General features: G+C 42.6%; 1 protein-coding gene across 6 annotated transcripts in view; it reads right to left on the reverse strand.

Annotated features, from left to right (window-relative positions):
• The window catches only part of TMTC4 (transmembrane O-mannosyltransferase targeting cadherins 4), a 68,535-nt gene that overhangs the window by 26,979 nt on the left and 21,276 nt on the right, over positions 1-20,280 (reverse strand). For 5 of the 6 annotated variants that reach the window (XM_017503581.2, XM_017503583.2, XM_017503580.2 and 2 more), the window contains exons 6-11: positions 10,028-10,128; positions 5,871-5,963; positions 5,476-5,640; positions 4,481-4,683; positions 2,872-3,043; positions 2,654-2,785 (exon numbers count right to left, since the gene is read on the reverse strand). In XM_017503581.2, the coding sequence (XP_017359070.1) occupies positions 2,654-2,785; positions 2,872-3,043; positions 4,481-4,683; positions 5,476-5,640; positions 5,871-5,963; positions 10,028-10,128 (866 nt within the window). Of the gene's footprint in view, positions 1-2,653; positions 2,786-2,871; positions 3,044-4,480; positions 4,684-5,475; positions 5,641-5,870; positions 5,964-6,606; positions 6,781-10,027; positions 10,129-20,280 lie in introns of all 6 variants that reach the window. The other variant, XM_037729606.1, reaches the window with a different exon arrangement.

Consider the following 20,280-nt stretch of genomic DNA (forward strand, 5'->3'; position numbering starts at 1 on the left):
AAAAAAAAAAAAAAAAAAAAAAAATATATATATATATATATATATATATATATATAAAACATACATATATAAAGAAACAAAAAAATAAAACCCTCTATCTTGCTTATATTGAATGGTATCATTGAAAAATGTTCTTAAGAAAGGACTATTACCACTGAGTCCCTTTTGAAGATGAGGTCTTATATGTATTCCTGTATTCCTTAAATTAAGAAAAGAACTCATTCCCATTCCCACTCTCTCTCTCTCTCTCTCTCTCTCTCACAAACACACACTCTCACTCCCTCTCATTCTCTTTCTCCTAATACTTCTGTGCATGCCCACAAGGGTACGCCCCGTGTTTTCTAGTCTATAACATATGAAATCACTTCTTGGGCAGGTTTTTGGGTTCAGATGTCACCTATGTTCCAACCTCCTTATTTACTAAAGGCACCTGGGCACATCACCACACCAGGTCTCTCTCTAGCCGCCTAAATTACTAGCCTAGATAATGTCAGTTTAATCTTGCTATGCCTCAGTATCTCCCATCTGGGACCATAGAGAAAATAATACCCTCTCTAAAAACCTTGGTGAGAGGATAATAGAGATTAATTATAGTGCCTCTATAAAGAAATCTGAACTCCTTGTGGTGAAGAACTACACAAATAGAAGGGGTAATTCTGCTATTCAAACAGCAAAGTAAAAATAAAGAAAATCTATTAACATTTATGAAATTAAATCACAGGCAATTTATTTTTGGTTGCATAAAATAAATTGATAAGTCAGCAAATCAAATTAAAGATAAAGTAATTCACTATTTTATCTAAGTCTCTTAACTGTAAAATATGAACAAGAGGTTTTAATCCAAGAAAAGATAAATAGCCAGCATCTTTTATATATTATTCTTCACTTAAAGTTCATAATAAGATGTCAACTATTCATTAGTTTTGTTTACATAACTTTGTCTGAAATTATTGCCTTCCCTTAAATATGGAACACAGAAATGAGACAGCGATCCAGATCCCCTCTCCATTCAGGAGGATTACATATAAGCATCCTAGGCAGCTCTAATTCTGAGGACCTAAGAGAGAATGAATCATTATTTAATGATAATAATCTATATTAACAGAGAATTCTTCTAACCTAACCAAACCTGTGGCCCCCATTTTGAGCAAACAGCATTCTCTTCCAACATAATGCAAAACCCAGGCTGAAATGAGCCTTAAAAAGCTGACACTTTTTGAGCACCTACTATGTGCTGGCCACTGTGTGGGGGCATTTTAGTTCATTCAGCCCTAACAACAAACCCAGCAGATGGGTATTATCCACTTCTGATAGAAAAACGCACTGAAAGTTTTTAAAAGTCTAGTTTTGCCCAAAGAGGCACAGCTAGTCAAGCGAAGGGCTTGTATTCATCAAGAATACAAATGAAAAAATTCCTACCAGGTTGCTTCAACCAAATACACTGCCAATTTTAGAGTACAGTCACGCATTACTTAATGACAACAGGGATACGTTCCGAGAAATGCATTGTTGGGTGATTTTGTCACTGTTTGAACATCATAGAGTGTACTTACACAGCCCTAGATGGTAGATCCTGCTACATACCTGGACTATGTGTGGTCCGGCCTGTTGCTCCTAGGCCAGAAACCTATGCAGCGTGTGACTGTACTGAATACTTGAGACAATTGTAACACAATGGTAAGGACACAGAAAAGAGGCAGTAAAAATACTGCCCGGGTGCAGTCGCTCACACCTGTAATCCCAGCATCTGAGAGGCTGAAGTGGACGGATCATTTGAGGTCAGGAGTTCGAGACCAGTCTGACCAACATGGTGAAACCCTATCTCCACTAAAAATACAAAAATTAGCTGGGTGTGGTGGCGGGCACCTGTAATCCCAGCTACTCAAGAGGCTGAGGCAGGAGAATCCCTTGAACCTGGAAGGTGGAGGCAGTAGTGAGCCGAGACTGCATGACTGCACTCCAGCCTGGGTGACAGAGTGAGACCCAGCCTCAAAACAAGATATAATTTTATGGGACCACGGTCGTATATATGCTGTATGTGGTTTGCTGGCCAAAACATTGTTAATATGGCACATGACTGTGTGTACATTTATGTTTACCTAATCTGACCCAAAAAAATCACAAGCAGGGGACTCAAAGGTGACATAAATGTGTACTACTGAGCAGCATATAGCATAATTTAAACTTCCTGAAGCAAATTATTGCCAATTTGTAGGTATTACTACCCCTTTAAATTACAGCTTGGAGGAGGCTAGTTAATGCAATCGCTAGAGAGTGGGCTTTGAAAAGTGCACTTAGATGTCAGAATCTGTACCATGTCCATGCTCAGTCTGAATACACAATGTCACCTCCCCTGAAGCTACTTCAAAGGGCAAAAAGATCATCTGGAAGATGAGTAAGATCTCATTAGAGTCAACTGTTTCACTGATATTGTCTGCTTTTAAATGATTTCTTTTCAATTTTGGTTGAGTGGAATTTTAATGAATCTTACCAAAATAATTAAAAAAACACACACACAACAAAGAAAAAGCCAAGTACTCGGTCATGGTCTTACACTACATACCGTACGATAGGAAATGTTCTTGTTCAGCTGAAGAACTTAACACATTCCCGAGAGTAAGGTCTCTTTGAAAGAAATCTGGCAGGTAGGTACCTTAGCGTTGAGGGGACACACGGACAGGGCGCTTCTAAAAAGCTGTTCCTCACTCCGCCACTGGCCGCTGCGCACCACGCATCTCAGCATGTTGATGAGTACGATCCCCAGCACAACAGCTGCGATGAGTTTCTTAGGAACAGAGAGACACGGTAAATACCACCGGTGAGATGCGTCGGTCGTTTCCTGCATCCCTCGGCACCATTCTTGGTTGATACCTTTTTCTTGGTGTGTTTGCTCAGGGCTGTAAATCCAAAAGTCAGCAGCACACAGTACCCGACGCTGGGGAGGTAGAGGACTCGCTCCGCGACCACGAAGCCCACTCGGAAGAACAGGTTACTCGCGGGGAGAAATGGGATAACGAGAAATCCCAGGCCCAGAGTAAGGATCCTGGACGATGAAAAGTATTGAAAGAAATGACTACTTCCAGACTTCTCAAGAAAAACATTTCCTGTGGATAAAGTCTGTGGCTCTTTAGAATTACCACCTGATTTAAGACACAGGTAAACTTAAAACTTAATTTATTTTGAGAAATTACTAAATTACTAGCTGTCCACATTAAATTAATGCTAAAGACCTTTTCTTTTCTTTTTTATACCATCAACTGAGAAAAGGTATTGCTGTCAGCCAAAGGATATCATCAGTAGCGAGAGTTTCGCTTGGTAGCACGGGGATAAGGCGTAAAAATATTCCTCAGGCACTTCACAGCGAGCCTAAGGGTAAAGCTTAAAAGCCATACAATTTGTATGGAGAAAGCTAAAGTGATCACACTTCTGAGGCCTTATTAATCCACGTACTCCTTACTATGCCTCAAACTGCTTAGGTACTAAATAGTTCAGTGGATATTGGTCTCAATTAGCTAAAAAACTGTCCCAATCTATTTTCACGGGGGAAAAAAATTTTTCCTCCAAAACTTAACAAGAACAACAACACTTAAGTAGTTTAAAGTTTACGAAATCTGAAATAAACAAACACCATTTCTTGGTTGCTACATCACTGTAAATTTCAGTCAGGGAGATACGAAGCTGAGCATTGAAACACTTCTAAAACCAACTGATCATTCCCAATGTCCTTTATGATGCAAGAGGATGAATTAAGACTCAGGGTCAATGTTGGTGGCTCCTTGGTGGGCCCTTTATCTACAATATTTCTTTAAAAAATCCCATTTCCTGTGGATAAGGGAACTGGGACCAAAGTTTGTGGCTCTTTAGAATTACCAACCAATTTAAAGACACAGGTAAACCTAAAACTTAATTTATTTTGAGAAATTACTAATCTAATTCCATAAACACTTAGGCTTAAAGGAAATCATCTTAAACAGTTTTCTTTTTCATGAAACACATTTGTTTTCCCCAATTATTTTCTCAATAACTTTTTTTTTTCATCAAGAAAGAACAGTCTCTTTGGGGCAGTGGCTTATTTTGTACCCAGCAACAACAGAAGGAATCACGGTCATGTTCACTGGGGTGTTTTGAGGAAGAATTGTGCAATAATGGGCACAACACACATCAATTACACTCTCTGTTCTGACCATAAATTACTCTTTACCACCTACAGCGAAAAGGATCGCAAAATGCCACTTCCCAGAGAAAGGGGGAGGGGGGATGAAGCAGTCATCCGCAGCCCCTCTTCCAGCCTCGCTCCCCACCTGCGGAAGCCGGCCATGGATTCCGAATGGATGGAACTCATCCTAGCCATAAATATGCATTTGAAACAAATGTCCTTAGACGTGACTTCCACAAAACCGTTAAAATGATCAGTGCAGGATTTCACAAAACACCTCTGATTCAACCAGCGTGGAAGTTAAAATTCAGCATTGCCTCTTACCTTCTCTTGTGGCCATCTTCAGAGCACAGGGCTTGGCATATTAGGCCAATTAGGCAGAACCAGAGCGCTGCAAGTGCAATTACCCTCCAGTCGCTGACCGACTTAATGAGGGGGATGCAGCCCATTGACCAATCAAAACACAGCCACCAGGGACACAGCAGCAGCCAGGCATTCAATGAATAGTAGTAATTATAGTTTATGGCCTGTCAGTCAAAAGGAAAACAAACATTTATTTGATATTGAACTTAAAAAACATATATATATATGCACTAACTTCACTTGAGGCACACATATGCTTCTGTTCAACGAAAGCAGTTGCATTAAATAAAATGCTGCTGGGTATGCGACTGTAGTCCATAATTTATTAAATGCTTTCAGATTTTGGTATATAAAAATATCGCAAAGCCGCCAGACTATGCAATACATTCATAATATTTCTGGCCAAGCTATGACCTATTTGCTGCCTGAAGCCCGTGACCTCTGAAATCTGAGGCCCCAGGGTCACCTATGTGTCCAATAACCCAAGTATTCGGTCAGGGTCTTACACATCGGGTTAAATGGTTGTTCTCTTGATTTGGGTCTCTATAAAATGCACAGCTGAGAATTGGTGGCTTGATACCCTTGCCTTTAGGAAAAAGGCAAATCTAAAAAAATAGTCTTGACACCACCAGTCTTCTCAAGATACCACCAAGATGGTTAGATTTAGTCTTAACCCAGCCACAGGGTTAGGGCGCCCTTTCACATGACTTGCAAGGACCCTGATGTGAGAAGGAACCGCCTTCCTCATTAGAACAGAAATGCCCCGCCCTTTCACCCCCCTCAGGAAGACCTGCTTTCACCCCAGAACATCCTTAGCGATTGCAAACAAACATGGAGGTGGCTGCGCTGGGGATTTCCTTGGCCTGGAGAGGAGTGAGACAAGCAGGAGGGGTGAGGGATCTGGGAATCTGGTGGGTGAAGAACACAGTCTGGAGGGCAGCAGGCTGAGAACTCACCCTCACCAGCACGCTGTCAGCAAAGGAGGCCGGGTTGTCCACCTCGGTGAAGGCAGGCGGGCCGGTGCCCATGATCCTCCAGCGCACATAGAGCATCCCGGCCCCGCCGGAGGTGAGCAGGGTCATTCTGAAGAGGAGGCCCCCATTCCTGAGCATGCCGAGATTCTGCAAGGACACCGCAAAGCCCCAGAGGTGGCTGATTTTCAAATAAAAGTGTGGCTGAGCCAGGTACGAATGTGCAGCAATTCTGCCTGAACTACTTCAACACTGTGCTTTTTTAAAAGGCTGGTTATTGTAGAATTCAAAATCACAAGGAATATTTGAAAATGGCATTTTAAATCTGCTGGTACTTGACATTTTCCATGTCTGGGCTGGAGATAAAAGTACAGACTCACCTCTAATGACTTGTCCTTATGTAGTACCTTCTGGACAATTTCCAGAACATTGAATTTGCCTATCACCAAGATGTCAAATACTGCATTCAAACCCTAAGAGAGCAAAGCAAGACAATCAGCCCTGGGACAGCCTGGCTCTGTTATGCAGCAATTATACTTCACAATTTCATTACTCAATCTAGACAAGGAGCGCACAGACAAGAGAATCACAGAAGACCTCTGCAGCGCTTTAAAAAAAAAAAAACCCTATGTTTCTATGAAATTAACTCAAGGCAATAAATCAAATTTATTATTTAATAAGCCCCTGAAAGAAATGATTTCACAGTCTGTGTATAAGAGTTCTACAAGATTCAGGATAGCTGGAAATTTGGGATTCCTAGGAAAAGCCTCAAGAGATTCCTCTTCCACTCCTCCCCCTTTTTTTGGTCACTATAAAACAGTCCTTTAGTTCATACAACAGAGTGGCTTTCTGGGCAGTAATCATGCTGGAAGATAAAGGTAGCCACCAACCTCGAAAACCACATAAGTGAACCTCATGTCCGGTGGACTTTGGCATCTTTAGAATACACATGATAATTTCTGATGAGCTGTGGGGATCTCTTGTGCAGAGTTCTGGTTGTAAAGTAGTTTTTTCGCTGGGTTACAACACGGTGACATCTCCCAGCCCCCCATGCATTTAAGTTCGGTCATTGGGCTGAGTTCTAGCCTTATGGAATGTGGGAGAAGTGGCATGTACCATTTCGGAGGTTTGGTTGTAAAAGGTGGGCACATATTCCCACTTGGTTTCCCCTTCCCGCTGGCTGGAATGGAGCTGCCCAGGGTGACTTTGGAAATCACACATTGATAAGAGCAGGCCTTTGTCAGGCAGGGCCGTGGTAGGAAGGATGGCCACCTCTATCAGTTTACAGCTCTGCCCATGACCCATGAGATGCACAACAAATAACTTCAATTAGCAGTCCACCTGTGTTAACAGTTTCCACTAGCACCACAATAGTTACTATCTAGCAGGTAAAATTAAACCTGTAGTTACGGGTGAAAGGAGAGCTGTGCCTTGGATTCTATTCTCTCTCCTGCAATGTAAGTTCTACAAATGTCACTGCTGCAGGCAATGTCATCTACAGAAGTCCCCACCCAATCTGGATCAAGAGGTCTGCACATACTCGGTGGATACAGTTAAAGCTGCCCTTAAATGGCTTGGGTCTTTTTAATATGATCTTCTTTGTGACAAAGGAGATCACACATCATCAGAAGTCAGTGGTAATTTGTGGTTTTCAGAGCAAGGATGACATCCCTACTTAACCCTCTCCCAGAAATGCTGGGAGCCACTAATTATCCAATACATGGGCCAGTGCTGGGTTAATCAGTTCAAAGAACCCTGATTTTATTTGCCCATACGAGAGATGATCTTAGTGGGTCACAGAAGACCGTTTCTGCCTGGTTGAAAACCACTTTCTAGAAGGCAGATGCTCCCTACGTAGCAGCCGCTGTCTTCTCAGTTTTCCTGTGAGCTGCAGACAGTCACCAAGGGGTGGCAGGGTCATGTGGTGGAGAGGCCTTAGCCAAGCACAAGACTGGACCCCTTTCTTTTAAATGCATCATCAAAATAGCCCTGTTTGAATACAATTTTTGAAAATAGGTACATTTCACCATATCTTTACTCATATAAATTCAACTGAATTCTCTCCTGCTCCTGAAATACTGCACAGAGGAGGCCGGGTGTGGTAGTTCATGGCTGTAATCCCTGCACTTTGGGAGGCTGAGATGAGTGGATCACCAGAGGTCAGGAGTTCGAGACCAGCCTGGCCAACATGGGGAAATCCCGTCTCTACTAAAAATACAAAAATTAGCCAGGCGTGGTGGCACGCACCTGCAATCCCAGCTACTTGGGAGGCAGAGGCTGGAGAATCACTTGAACCTGGGAGGCAGAGGTTGCAGTGAGCTGAGATCATGCCATGGCACTCCGGCCAGAGCAACAAGAGAGAAACCCCAACTTAAATAAAAATAAAAATAATAAAAATAAAATAAAATACTGCACTGAGGAGCCACCTGAGGGCCTTGTGGATGCAAATTCCAACTCGGCAGGCCTGTGGAGGGCGTGGGCCTGGGATCCTCAATTCCTAACATGTTCCCAGATACTGGGAGCTCAAACCACACTTTGTATTAGGGAAAGGTTCTAAAGCCAGCGGTTCTCAGGGATTATTTTGACCCCCAGGGAACGTCTGGCACTGTCTGGAGACATTTTAGGTTGTCACAACTGAGGGGTCCCATTGACATCTAGTAGGTAGAGGCCAGGGATGCTGCTAAACATCCCACAAAGCACAGAACAGCCCCCACAAGAAAGAACTGTCTGCTGTAAAACATTAATAGTGCCAAGGTTGAGAAACATTGGTTTAGAGCAAACTGCAAAAAAATTAACTCAAGAAATTCAAGTATCTTTCCATGGTAATTCTCCCTATACCATCTCCTTGCTAGCTTAATCTTAATAGATACAACCTAATAAAACCAGCAATTTTTTGCCTTGACTTGTATCAAGCCCCAAATAGCTTTAATTGTTCTTTCCTTTTCAAGCTATTTCTATATGATTATTCCTTGGCCAAGCACGATGGCTCATGCCTATAATTCCAAGGCTAGGAGTCTGAGACCAGCCTGGCCAACACAGGGAGACCCCATCTCCACAAAAAATTTTATAAAATTAACTGGGGTGGTGGCACACAATTACAGTACCAGCTACTTGGGAGGCTGAGATGGGAGGCTTGTTGAGGCTGCCCTGAGCTATAATCGTGCCACTGCCCTCCTACCCAGGTGACAGAGTGAGATCCTGTCTCAAAAAAAAAAAAAAAAAAGAAAAGAAAAAGTTCCACATCTTTCCATTTCTCTACCTCTGTTCACAGTCTTAATTTCTATATTTTCTTCTAAGAAGGTAAGGCAGCAAACTGGCTAGAATAGAGAAAAAGAAAAAGAGATTTCAACACCTCTCCTTTCCTGGGTACTTAATCCTAGCATCTACTCAGATCAGAATGAAAATGTAGATGCCTTTCTGCTTCAGAAAGAGAGCCCTCTCCCTCACTCCCTGATGCTGCCGGTGGAAGCTGAGGTAGAGGTTCTCTTCAGGAAAACGATGTACCCAAGAGAATACAGAGTATATACCCTATTACACAGAGAAAAATTTCAAGGCTCGAAGTTAAAACATGTGATTATCAGGCACATCTGGCATAAAAAGAGTCCTCTGAGAACAAAGTCCCACTAGAAACAGTAGCACCCTTGCAGATTCTCCTTTAAATATGAGACTAGTTAGTAATCTTCTAATTTCAGGTCAAACACTTGTGACCATGGAACACTTTGGCTCCAGCACTGCTTGAAGTTGCACTTGCGTGGTGATTAACTATGACCATAGGTAACCGCTGTGGTGGGGAATGGCGAGGAGAGAGACAGAATGTGTGTGCACGTGAGGCTCTGAGTGGCAGCAGAACTCCTGTTCCTTTTTTTTTTTTTCTTTTGAGACGGAGTTTCGCTCTTGTTGCCCAGGCTGGAGTGCAACAGCGTGATCTCGGCTCACTGCAACATCCGCCTCCCGGGTTCAAGTGATTCTCTTGCCTCAGCCTCCCGAGTAGCTGGGATTACAGGCATGTGCTACCACGCCCAGCTAATTTTGTATTTTTAGTAGAGATGGGGTTTCTCCATGTCAGTCAGGCTGGTCTCAAACTCTTAAACTCAGGTGATCAGCCCACCTCAAGCCTCCCAAAGTGCTGGGATTACAGGCATGAGCTCTGTTCCTTCATTTCTAAACTACCCACTACACTTTTAGATCCTGGATCAAAACCATTGATGGGGTCAGTCCTAAGTGATCTAGGACTGCCGAAATATGTACAAGCAAACCAGAAAACTCAAACCATTCGACTCATCACGGCTCCCTAAGAACTTCTCATTCACCATTTCTCACCAGTTGTGCATGACTGTCAAGGAAGACAGTCAATTCTCCATCTGAAATGCCAGAAATGTGACAGCGAGTAATTTGTCCAGAAAGATCTATAACCTCAGGCTAGCAATGGGATGCAGGCGTGGAGGATGCCACAGAGGCAGGGCCAGCCCCAGATGTTTTTATAGGAGGAAAAAGGATGCACAAGAAGAGCAGGCCCCAGCCACGCTGCGGCACTCACCAGTACGGTGATCCCTTGCTCTTTGCACAGCATGGCCACTGCTCCCAGAAAGATACTCAGCAGCACCCAGAAGGTGGAAGAATGTGTTCCCTCCTTGGTACCTGCCAATTAAGAGAAAGATCAGTGCAAAAGTCATGCAATGCAGCTCAGTTTTTTAGCATCAGGAACTAAAATTCTAAGCAAATACCTTAAACAACCATAACTTAAAAACAGGGTTTGGCCTTCAGACAGCACTGCTCTGTGGGCGAGTGTGCATTAGACAATACTTTCTAAATGGTACATTTGTCCCCTCTCAGGCTCTCCTGAGAAGGTGCCCAGAGCCTTTGGGAGGCAGTGCCATAAAGTCCTGGCCACAAAGACGCCTCATGCCAGAGTTCCCATGCAGCAGGTACCTTCTTCCCAACCTGCCAATCAACTACTAGGCCATTCTGTTGAGTTTTCCGAGAACTCCCACTGAGACTGCAAACAATCCATCTAGTTTCAAGATGACCCCAATGGTCACTGCTGCTGTCATGAAGGAGCTGCTGGAAATGTCTCTTGAGGCTCTAAGAATCTCCACTACTCCTGGAATAGGAATTGGAGCCCTCTGGACACCAGGTGGCTTAGGGTGGGTCTACTCTGTCCCCTGTGTGGAACAGCTCCAACCTGTACCAAAGGGTGCACAGCTACTGACAGAGCTGGCACCTACCCAGCACCTGGGGCAGGTAAAGGCATGGATCAGGCTGGGCTTCCAATCTGCGTGGGGGCTCGAGCACCTACAAGTCGAAACACCCCCAGGTCTCGGGTGGGCGGCAGCTCGAGTAACTACTCCTGGTCCCTAAGTGGCCTTCCGGAGTCAGGGTCTGGCTGTACACTGTCTGGACAGTGGTGTGTGCAATTTGGGGGCCAGCACTAAACTGCTAGGGAAGCAGGGAAGCTACATGGATACTCCTCTCCCTTGTGAAGCCCTCACTTGTCATCTAAATGAATAAGGCAATGTATAAAGAAGACATCGGTATAAAGTGGGACAAAAGCAAACCTTCTTGGAGAATCTAATTGTTAGCTCGCCTGGGGTTACTCGGTGCAATTCCACTTATAACTGGAACTCCTGGTCTGAATGCCGGCTCTGCCACTCACTGCGTGACACTGAGCAAGTGACTCTCATGGTCTCAAGGAACTCACCTATACAATGGGGGGCAACGTTACCTACCCCAGGATAGAATCAAAAGGAAAAAATTACAGAGGAACACATGGCCATTTGTGTTAAAACCTCATAAAGAATGCTTGCAAATGCAAAATATATCTTTATGACAACATACAAGAAATTGACTAGTTTCTGAGAAGTTCTAAAATGAAAAATTGGGGTAGAGGAGGGAGGAAGTCTTACTTTTCATCACATAATTTTCAGTACTCTTTACATTATCATAACTGTGTGTATATTAAAAACCATGTTAAAAACTAAACATATTAAAAATCACTTGGTATAATGTTGGGACTACAGAAATCATTTAAATAACATTTGTGGCACTTGGGTCAGCCAAACCTGGTCAGCTTAGAGGGAGATAGAATTTCCAACGGGGCTTTGATGCAGTAGTCAAGGGGGTGGCTGATCAGCCATTGTGTCATAAAATGTGCCAGACAACTGGGGAGTGTAAAAAATACACCATGAGTCTCATTAAACTGCCTGCTGGGGAAACTAGCAAGTGTTTGGGTGTGTCCTGCAGACCCTGCACGGAGGGATAGAAAAAGTCTTGTGAATAATTGAGACAGAATCAGCAATGACCCAGGATGGAAGGCCTTCCTGTCCTGAAAAGACCCAGTGTGGTCTGGCCTGGGGGTGGGAGGCGCTCTTCATGAACCATGAGCAGGACCAACTCCTGATGTGCCCAACACCTGCAGCTTGCAGGACCAGCTATACGGCTGGGCTGCTAGGACAGCCTCCTCACTCACACAGGTTCCAGTGGCAGCAGAGTCTGGCCCTTTCAGCTTTTTGAGGAGATAATCTCTGTGTTTCAAACTTACAGATTTAAAGTACAAATAAACGGAATAACGATTATATAAAAAGTTGACTTAGCTATTTAAGGCTTTTCACAAGGCCAACTGATCACAGGAAAGCCTCGCTAACTGAGATCCCACCGTCTCATAAAACACAACGAACATTCTTGTTCTATGCCTTCCAATTCTTCCTTTCACCTTCAGGATAATGGTTCCTCTTCCGACAGTGCCTTTAAGGGCCTTGCTGAAGTGGCCACCTCGGGCCCTCTGCAGCATCTCCAGGCTCACCACCACTGCCCACCTGCAGGTGCTCACCTGGCTGTGCGTACTGAGTTCCCCTGGGGCAGAACAGTGGAATCACACGCAATCCCATGCAATCAATAAAGCTATTAAATGTCACTTATGCTGTGAAATGCCAACCCCGCCATCTCAGGCAGGTCTCTCTGCAATTCACTTGTTTCCTTCCACAGTTAAAACAGCAAACTCCCCTGCCACATGCGCAGCTGACCGCCCTGTGAGCAGGTGAGCCCCGTTCACCTCCCCGTGTCCCTGACTGCCCCCACAGATAAGGTCAGGCCCACTGTGGCACTCTCAACTGCCCTGATCACAGTCTATCACAAGCACTTGCTTTTCAGAGTTTATCATGAGCACTTCCTTTTCTGTCATCCCCGAGCCGAGGGTCTCTCCATCTCGGCACTAATCACAGGTGGGCTGCTTATTTTTTTTTTGAGGGGGGGCACCCTATGCATCACGGGATGCTTAGCAGTATCCCCAGCTTATGCTCATCAGAGACCAGTAGCACCACCCCCACCATTCCCCTCAGTGGTGACAAACAAAAATGTCACTGATATTGCCAAATGTCAGGAGGGACATGCAGACGGCAGGCAATCACTTCCGGTTGAGAACCACTGCCCTAAACCAGTGCTACTCATGGCCATGTGGTCCTGCACCTGGATCTTGTTAGCAACGGACTCAGGCCCCACCCAGATCTGATGAATCAGAAATTGAAGATGGGAACCAGTCATTGGCCTTTAACAAGCTTTCCAGGTGGCTTTGATGCTCCCTAAAGGCAGGGTCCACTCCCTTGAGAGTAAGCCTGCTTATGGCTGGATGCCTGGCACCATGCCTGACTTGTAGGAGCAACTAAAAACTGTGCTGACTGAATCGGCAGGCCCGACTGACTCTGGAGGGGCAGCACATGTTCAGGGACTGAGGGGACTATCTGCTGTCTATCAAAAGGGGCGCAACAAGCTTTGCGCTCCTGACAAATCATGGAACCGCAGATGTCAACACTGCTTCTTAGAGGCTGTGTGTGCATCATCTCTCCTGCAAGGATGGAAATGCTGGAATCCCTTCCAAGATGCTTCCAGCAGGGGGCCACCTGGCCTTGACTTGAGTAACTTCAGTGATGAGGATTAATTTTCAAACCACTACCCATTTCATTTTTAAACTCTGGGTTGTTAGATTGTTCTAAACGCTGGGCCCAGGCCTGCCTCCCTGAACTCCAGATCTTAGCTGTGCCCTTGAGCGGCGCGGCTCCAAGTTGTTCAGGAAGCATGGAGCCCAGAAGTCAAGCTCCCTCTACTGAAAACCATTACGCTTCAGTATACTTAGATCCATCAAGACAACTAAGGGTCATCTTACTTGCAGAAATTCATTACTTTCGATGTATCTGATAGCAAAAGATCACAATTAGGAGCCACAACAACAACAAAATCCTGTCAGATTACACATAATTCCAATTTGAACACTTACGTATTTATTGTTTCATGTAGGCATTTGCTAGCGCTCATCAGCAGGTAAGTATTGGCAGGCACTACAGCCTTAAAAAAAATTATGGCCAAAATAGCCCGAAAGCTAATAGATTGATGAATTATTTTAGGCTATAATTTGGGGGAAGGGCCACGAGTTTTAGTGGAAGAACACAGTGTGCAGCTCATAAGTCCATGCCAGAGCGTTGGAGAAGTTCAGGCCTTCTGCCATGTCATGAGAGATGGGTGGCTTTGCCCACTCAGTCTCAGAGTACAGCCCCTCTTCCCATGACACATTTTCCTGAGTCTGGGTCAAACTACCTTTAGGATTTTCTCCTATTAGCAGTTTATTTGTAAATAAAACTTTTAATTATAAATGACCCAATTAATTACCATGGGATCTCATCCAGAGATAAACAGAGCAAGAGACTGCTGGCCCCCGATGGCCACTCTAGACCTAGCATGAGGAGACAATGCCATGGCTGGGTTCCATCCATTGTTTTCGAGTTGACTAAGCGTTCAGCTCAGCAGCTCACTAGAAACCAAATGGACAGCCCCCCAACCCTACCCCGCCAACCTGTTACCTGAATTTGGTTTTTGTAGGCTTCTCTCACTCTCAGAATTTGTGTTGGGACTTCTCACCTAAACATAATACATTCACCAGTGTAATGGTCTCTGTTCTTAATTTCAAAAGCAAGTTCCTTGATTTTACATTTCTGCTTAGAAAAAAGGAATTATCTTTTATTTTTACTTGACTGTAACATAGATTAATTTTCCCCCATGGACCACGGTCCTTTGATAAAAAAAAATATTCCCAGTTCCTTTATTGAAAATGTCCAAAAGATGGCTTTTGAAAACACTGTTAACACAAAGCTAAATTATGACACAGACATGAAAGTGATGGGCTCCTCTAGAATTTTCTCTAGGTAAGATAAATTCTAGATATTCCTCTTATCTAGAATTTAAAATGGCTTTCTCCTCACAAGGCTAAACCAGAGACTTAGTTGAAAACAGAAAAACAACAACTAGAAAACACAGTCTTCAGATTTACTGATAACCTTTTCCCTAATCTCACCTGATAATTCCACCATATTCTCAAACTCCACCTCTCCTTTCCTCTACTGCAATTCTGATAGAAGAGTTCTACTCTTTTTCCTTAGACTTCCGATTCGCTTCAAACACACCCAACATGAAAATATATGAAAGAGGAAGGTAATGTTTCTTTGCTGAAGAAGTGTCTTCAGTCTCAGTGATTATTAAATATTAAGTATCACTTCTCAAAACTGTGGCAATTTCAGATCAAAGGCAAAAAGCTCAATGGTCAGAGATAAACCTAGTAAGCACCACATTCCAGACCCGCCACTGTCCAAGAAAGTAATCATTACAGCTAACGAGCACTTGAAACATATCTAGTCCCAGGTGGGATGTATTGTTAGTGTGGAATATACACCCGACTTTGGAAGCTTAGTATGAAAAAAAGAATCTGAAATTTTTCCTATTTTTATATTAATTACATGTTGGAATTACAATTTTGATATATCAAGGCAAATAAAATATATTATTAAAATCCATGTCATCTGTTTATAACGTGGCTACCTCAAAGTTTTAAATTACATGTATGGCTCCTGTTGTGTTTCTATTGCATGGCAGTGTCTAGACCATGTGATCAAAGACCCAGCTCACAAATGGTATAATGTGCACATTGCTATGTTTGTATTCCAGCTCTGTCTTTGAAAACTCAGAAAATATGAAATGAGTTGGCCTATTTAAATTCAACTCTTTCCCCAATCCCTACCAGATTAGTCACTCAACAGTTTTTGGTATTTTTTTGTTTTGTTTTGTTTTGTTTTGTTTTGAGACAAGGTCTTTCTGTTGCCCATGATGGAGTACAGGAGTGTGATCACGACTCACTGCAGCCTTGACCTCCCAGGCTCAAGCAATCTTCTAGCCTCAGCCTCCCAAGTAGCGGGGACCACAGGCACATGTCACCAAGCCTGGCTAATTTTTAAAAAATTTTTATTTTTGTAGAGAAGAGGATCTTACTATGTTGCCCAAGCTGGTCTCAAACTCCTGTGCTCAAGTGATCCTCCTGCCTTGGCCTCCCCAAGTGCTGGGATTACAGGTGTGAGCCACCATGCCCAGCTGCCACTCAATATTTTATCAGGAGTCATAAGACTAAGCATGTACACACACTTTGAGTTTCCCAGAATCTAAATTGGAAAGCTTAATTTAATATTTTAAAACAATTTCATATAAATGAAAGGGGTCCTCTTTACACATATGTGGTATATATGTGCATGAATGATAAACCAAGGCTAACCAATATAGCATTGGCAAAATGCTTCGAGTTCTGGAGGTGAACAAAAAGGTCTTACAAAAATTCAAGTGAAAAACTAGCTCTGAGTGTTTAGATAGCCCAGACTAGTGGACTTCTGGAAATATGACCTGTTCTGCTAAAATTTTGCCCACATAATTCCCCAAATTAAGATTTTAAGCCTTAGTTTGTCAAGGTGACTAATGCTAATAATTATCAACATATACTCTATGTGAACTTGAACTTTGTGGATTTGTGGCTATGTTCTTACATAGTAACAAATGCAAATCATATTTTATTTCCAAGTTTGAGCATTTTAATAAGACAACTGAGACAGATAACAGTAGACCACTTTGCATATAGTAGGCACTCAATAAATATCTGTTGAATCAATAAGCAGTTTCTGTCAGAGTCTTACTATATTACATTTCCCTTACAATTATGAGATGTAATTTAATACTCAAAAGTTAATCATTTGCTCAGCGTGAACAAATACTGCCAGAATTCAAGTCTTTTCACTTTTAATTTAATCTTTAGACCCCTTCACACTGCAAGAATCTCCATCATCAAGAGTCTTCTTTAAAATAAATAATAAATATTACATAATAAATATTTAAAAAGCATAGAGAACATCAATTATTTTAGTTTTAAATTTAGAAGTAATTGTTAAAAACAGCACAAATAAATCCTAAGTGGCAGATGTCACCTCCAGCACAGCTGCACTTATAAATATTTTTATTCAGAAAAATCTTCCCTAGATTGAAAATTCTAACTTGTGCATGGCTCTATGTAAGCATCTGAGAACATCACTCTTACACAGCATTCTCCATCTCCTCTCCATCTAGGTTGTTAAATTTTAAGTACCAATGACCCAGGAGAGGATGGGAAAAAAACAAAAACCATTTGGACACCATGCTGCCTCTCATCTTTTAAGAAGACAACTTGCTCTAGAATAATTATGCAGCATTAGCAAACATCAAGAGGTTACGATCCAGAATCAACTAGAGATCCAGAACCTAGGCAAGGTTCTTCTCCCTTCAGTATACTGTCTCCAGCATCTAGAATTCACTCACTTAGGTAAATGGAGGCAAAGGCTAATGGAGCACAGGGGAAAAAAATGCAGTGACAGAAAGACACTTGTCAGTGCTAACACCCGCAAGTGCCAGCAGATGTGATCCATTTAATGAAGCATGTGCCTCGGACTTGGCACCCCTCTCCAGTGGGAAGATCTCCTTTCAGAAAAAGCATCACATTATACAAGTTACCCCTCTTCACCACACTCTGCCTGGCATCTCTGCCTCTCGAAACTGGCACATCATGTTGTGTGTGGGAACCACGCCACCCCGACAGGTGGCCGCGACTCTCTCTCTGCCAGAGCAACACAATGAGCATCAGATTCACGTTCCAAAAATTGGAACGACCAAGTCGTGCTTCTATGTGCAGAATGAAAGAAGTCAGGCTTGCTGCTCTAAAACACGGGTCCATTTGGGGGAAAATCAAGCAATGAAGGAGCCAAAGAAACATAGAAAGGAGGATATGCACAACTCCCACTGTCAGAATGCAGTCAGCACTGGCCCCAAAGGTAGAACCAAGTGTCTTACAGGACATGAGTTAGCCAACTGCCCCATTTTGTAAGTGGTGTGATTCTAAGTCAAAGAAAAACAGGTGTCTTTTAATCAAAATGAAAATATGAGGGAATGATATCCCAAGAGTAAGAGTTTATCCCATTTTAGTGCCTCAACTATACTATACAGCTACAGAACTATACAGCTTAAGAACAACGGAGACTTGAGATCCTGCCTTTAATATTACGAATAAGAATTTAGAACTTAAAATGGTTATTCTAGGTATAGAGCAAATCCATCCCCCTCTGGAAAAGACTCTCTCCTCCCCACTACAAATGAAACTAAATTTCTCCTTTTGGTCTTAACTCCCATTACACAAGTATTTTAAGGTATTAGTTTAGAAACAAAATGGTTTTGGCTATTCTAGTGAGTTGAATGTGCAGAGATTATCTGTTTCCAATCGGAAATACCAGGCTTTAAGAGAGATGTAAACACAAGATGCCTCACTATAAGAGTAACACTTTTTGTTTGGGGCATTCAGAAGTAATAACCAGTGTGCCATTGATTTCATTTGAATTAGTGGGCTTTTTTTTTTTTTTTTTAAGAAAAAGTATGCTTCCTTTATAAGGACATTTACTTTAAAAAAATTCTGTTGCAAAGATCTTGCTAGACATTCTATTTATGCACCCCCCCCCCCAAAAAAAAGGCAGAGCCCCGGAAATGTTATATGAGTACATTTTTCATTTTCTGAAAATACTAGGATTCCAGAGGTTAGGACAGAATTGCTTGTGAATAAATTCAAGTAGTCAAAAATTGTCCAGAGCTTTATAATAAAGACATCTCATCCATTAAAAATGCTAATGATGTTACCAAAAAATATACATTCTCTGAAAGAGCTTTTTAACTAGTTGAATCATCAATTTCAGGGTACTTAATTTTTTGTTTCCTTATAAAATAATATTAAATTTGTTCCTCTGATGTTAGGTCTTTCTTCTATGTTCAGATCCCAAAAGTACAAAGACCAGGTTACTTTAAACCTGAAATTTAAACATTAAATAGCATTATAACTTGTATTTCAATAAATAATGGGCTTGTCTACCACAAAAGAGTTAGTTTTTATTCTCTGTTGAACATTTACAGATGTGGGCACTTGGAATAGGAAATCATCACTGCAATGACAATAAATACATGTGTTTACCACTTGGCTTTTTGTACAATTTGTACTGACTAGATAGGGTAAAGTAAAAACATGGCTGGAGGCTGAGGCAGGAGAACTGCTTGAACCTGGGAGGCAGAGGTTGCAGTTAGCCTCCCAGGTTCACATCGTGCCCCTGCATTCCAACCCGGGCCACAAGAGCCAAACTCCGTCTCAGAAGAAAACCAAAAAAAAAAAAAAGCATGGTTGGGCATGGTGGCTCAGCCTATAATCCCAGCACTTTGGAAAGCCGAAGTAGGCAGGTCACTTGAAGTGAGGAGTTCAAGATCAGCCTGGTCAATGTGGCGAAACCCCGTCACTACTAAAAACACAGAAATTAGCTGAGCGTGGTGGCAGGCAACTGTAGTCCCAGCTACTTGGGAGGCTAAGGCAGGAGAACCACTTGAACCTGGGAGGTGGAGATTGCACTGAGCCGAGACTGCACCCCTGCACTCCAGCCTGGGTAACAGAGCAACACTTGATCTCTAAATAAATAGATAAATAATAATAAATCACATGACTATTTAAGATATCTCAAACTCCAGATGAACACAGACCTTGATTCAAATGAAAATATATATACAGCTGAATGTTCATGAGGTTCAAGAGCTCTGTTTTGTTGCACTGAAGGAAATTTCATAGAAGATGAAAGGAATGATGAGAACAAAGCCCATGGCCTCCCATTTTGCATAAACACACCATTAGAAGAAAGGGATCCTTACTGAGTGCCTGCTATGAGGGGTACAGGAAGGAAAAAGTCAACAGGAAAGGAAGGAGAACCAGAATATTCTGCTCTGTAGGCATTCTGAATCATGGAAGCTTTATTTTAATCAAAATATACTGAAGTGCAAACCCCTGAGCGGCATGAACTTTGTTGTTCTAGTCTCTGTGTCCCCAGTACTGCAAACAGGGTCTGGTACAAAACACATCCTTAAAGTTTGATTAACTATTGGTGATGGAATGAATGACCAAAATCAGTAAGCCTCTATAGTCTTTTAGAAGAGGATCAGAAACCACGGCTTTTCATGAACACCTTCACCAGAATTATTTTTGCATACAGGGCTCTTATTGCTTCTTCTCTTCTCTAAAAAGCTATTATTAATTTGTAGAAAGTTTGCTCCTCCTAAAAAAGACTCTTAAGCACCCTACAAACTTGGTTGAACATCAACACGATGTTCAAGGGTTATTTCAAAGAGCTGCGCTCTATCAGCAAAGAAGCATATTCTATTCTTAGCATGTTGAAAAGGAGTATGGAAAATCAGAAACAGAAAAGTTGCTAAAAACAGGGCCTCTGTTAAGAGACTAGGAGAGGCTCCAGCAGACTTCATGACCCCACCTCTGGGGGTGATCGGACAAAGGGGGTTTTGGGAGTTGTGAGGAGGAGCGGAGAGAGGGGTTGGCAGTGTGAGGGGCTGTTTTGGTGTTGCTGGGCCAGGGAACAAGGTGGACAGGGC

This window comes from Cebus imitator, unplaced genomic scaffold (genome assembly GCF_001604975.1).
Source record: "Cebus imitator isolate Cc_AM_T3 unplaced genomic scaffold, Cebus_imitator-1.0 Scaffold312, whole genome shotgun sequence".
In the NCBI taxonomy this organism is placed as follows: Eukaryota; Metazoa; Chordata; class Mammalia; order Primates; family Cebidae; genus Cebus; species Cebus imitator.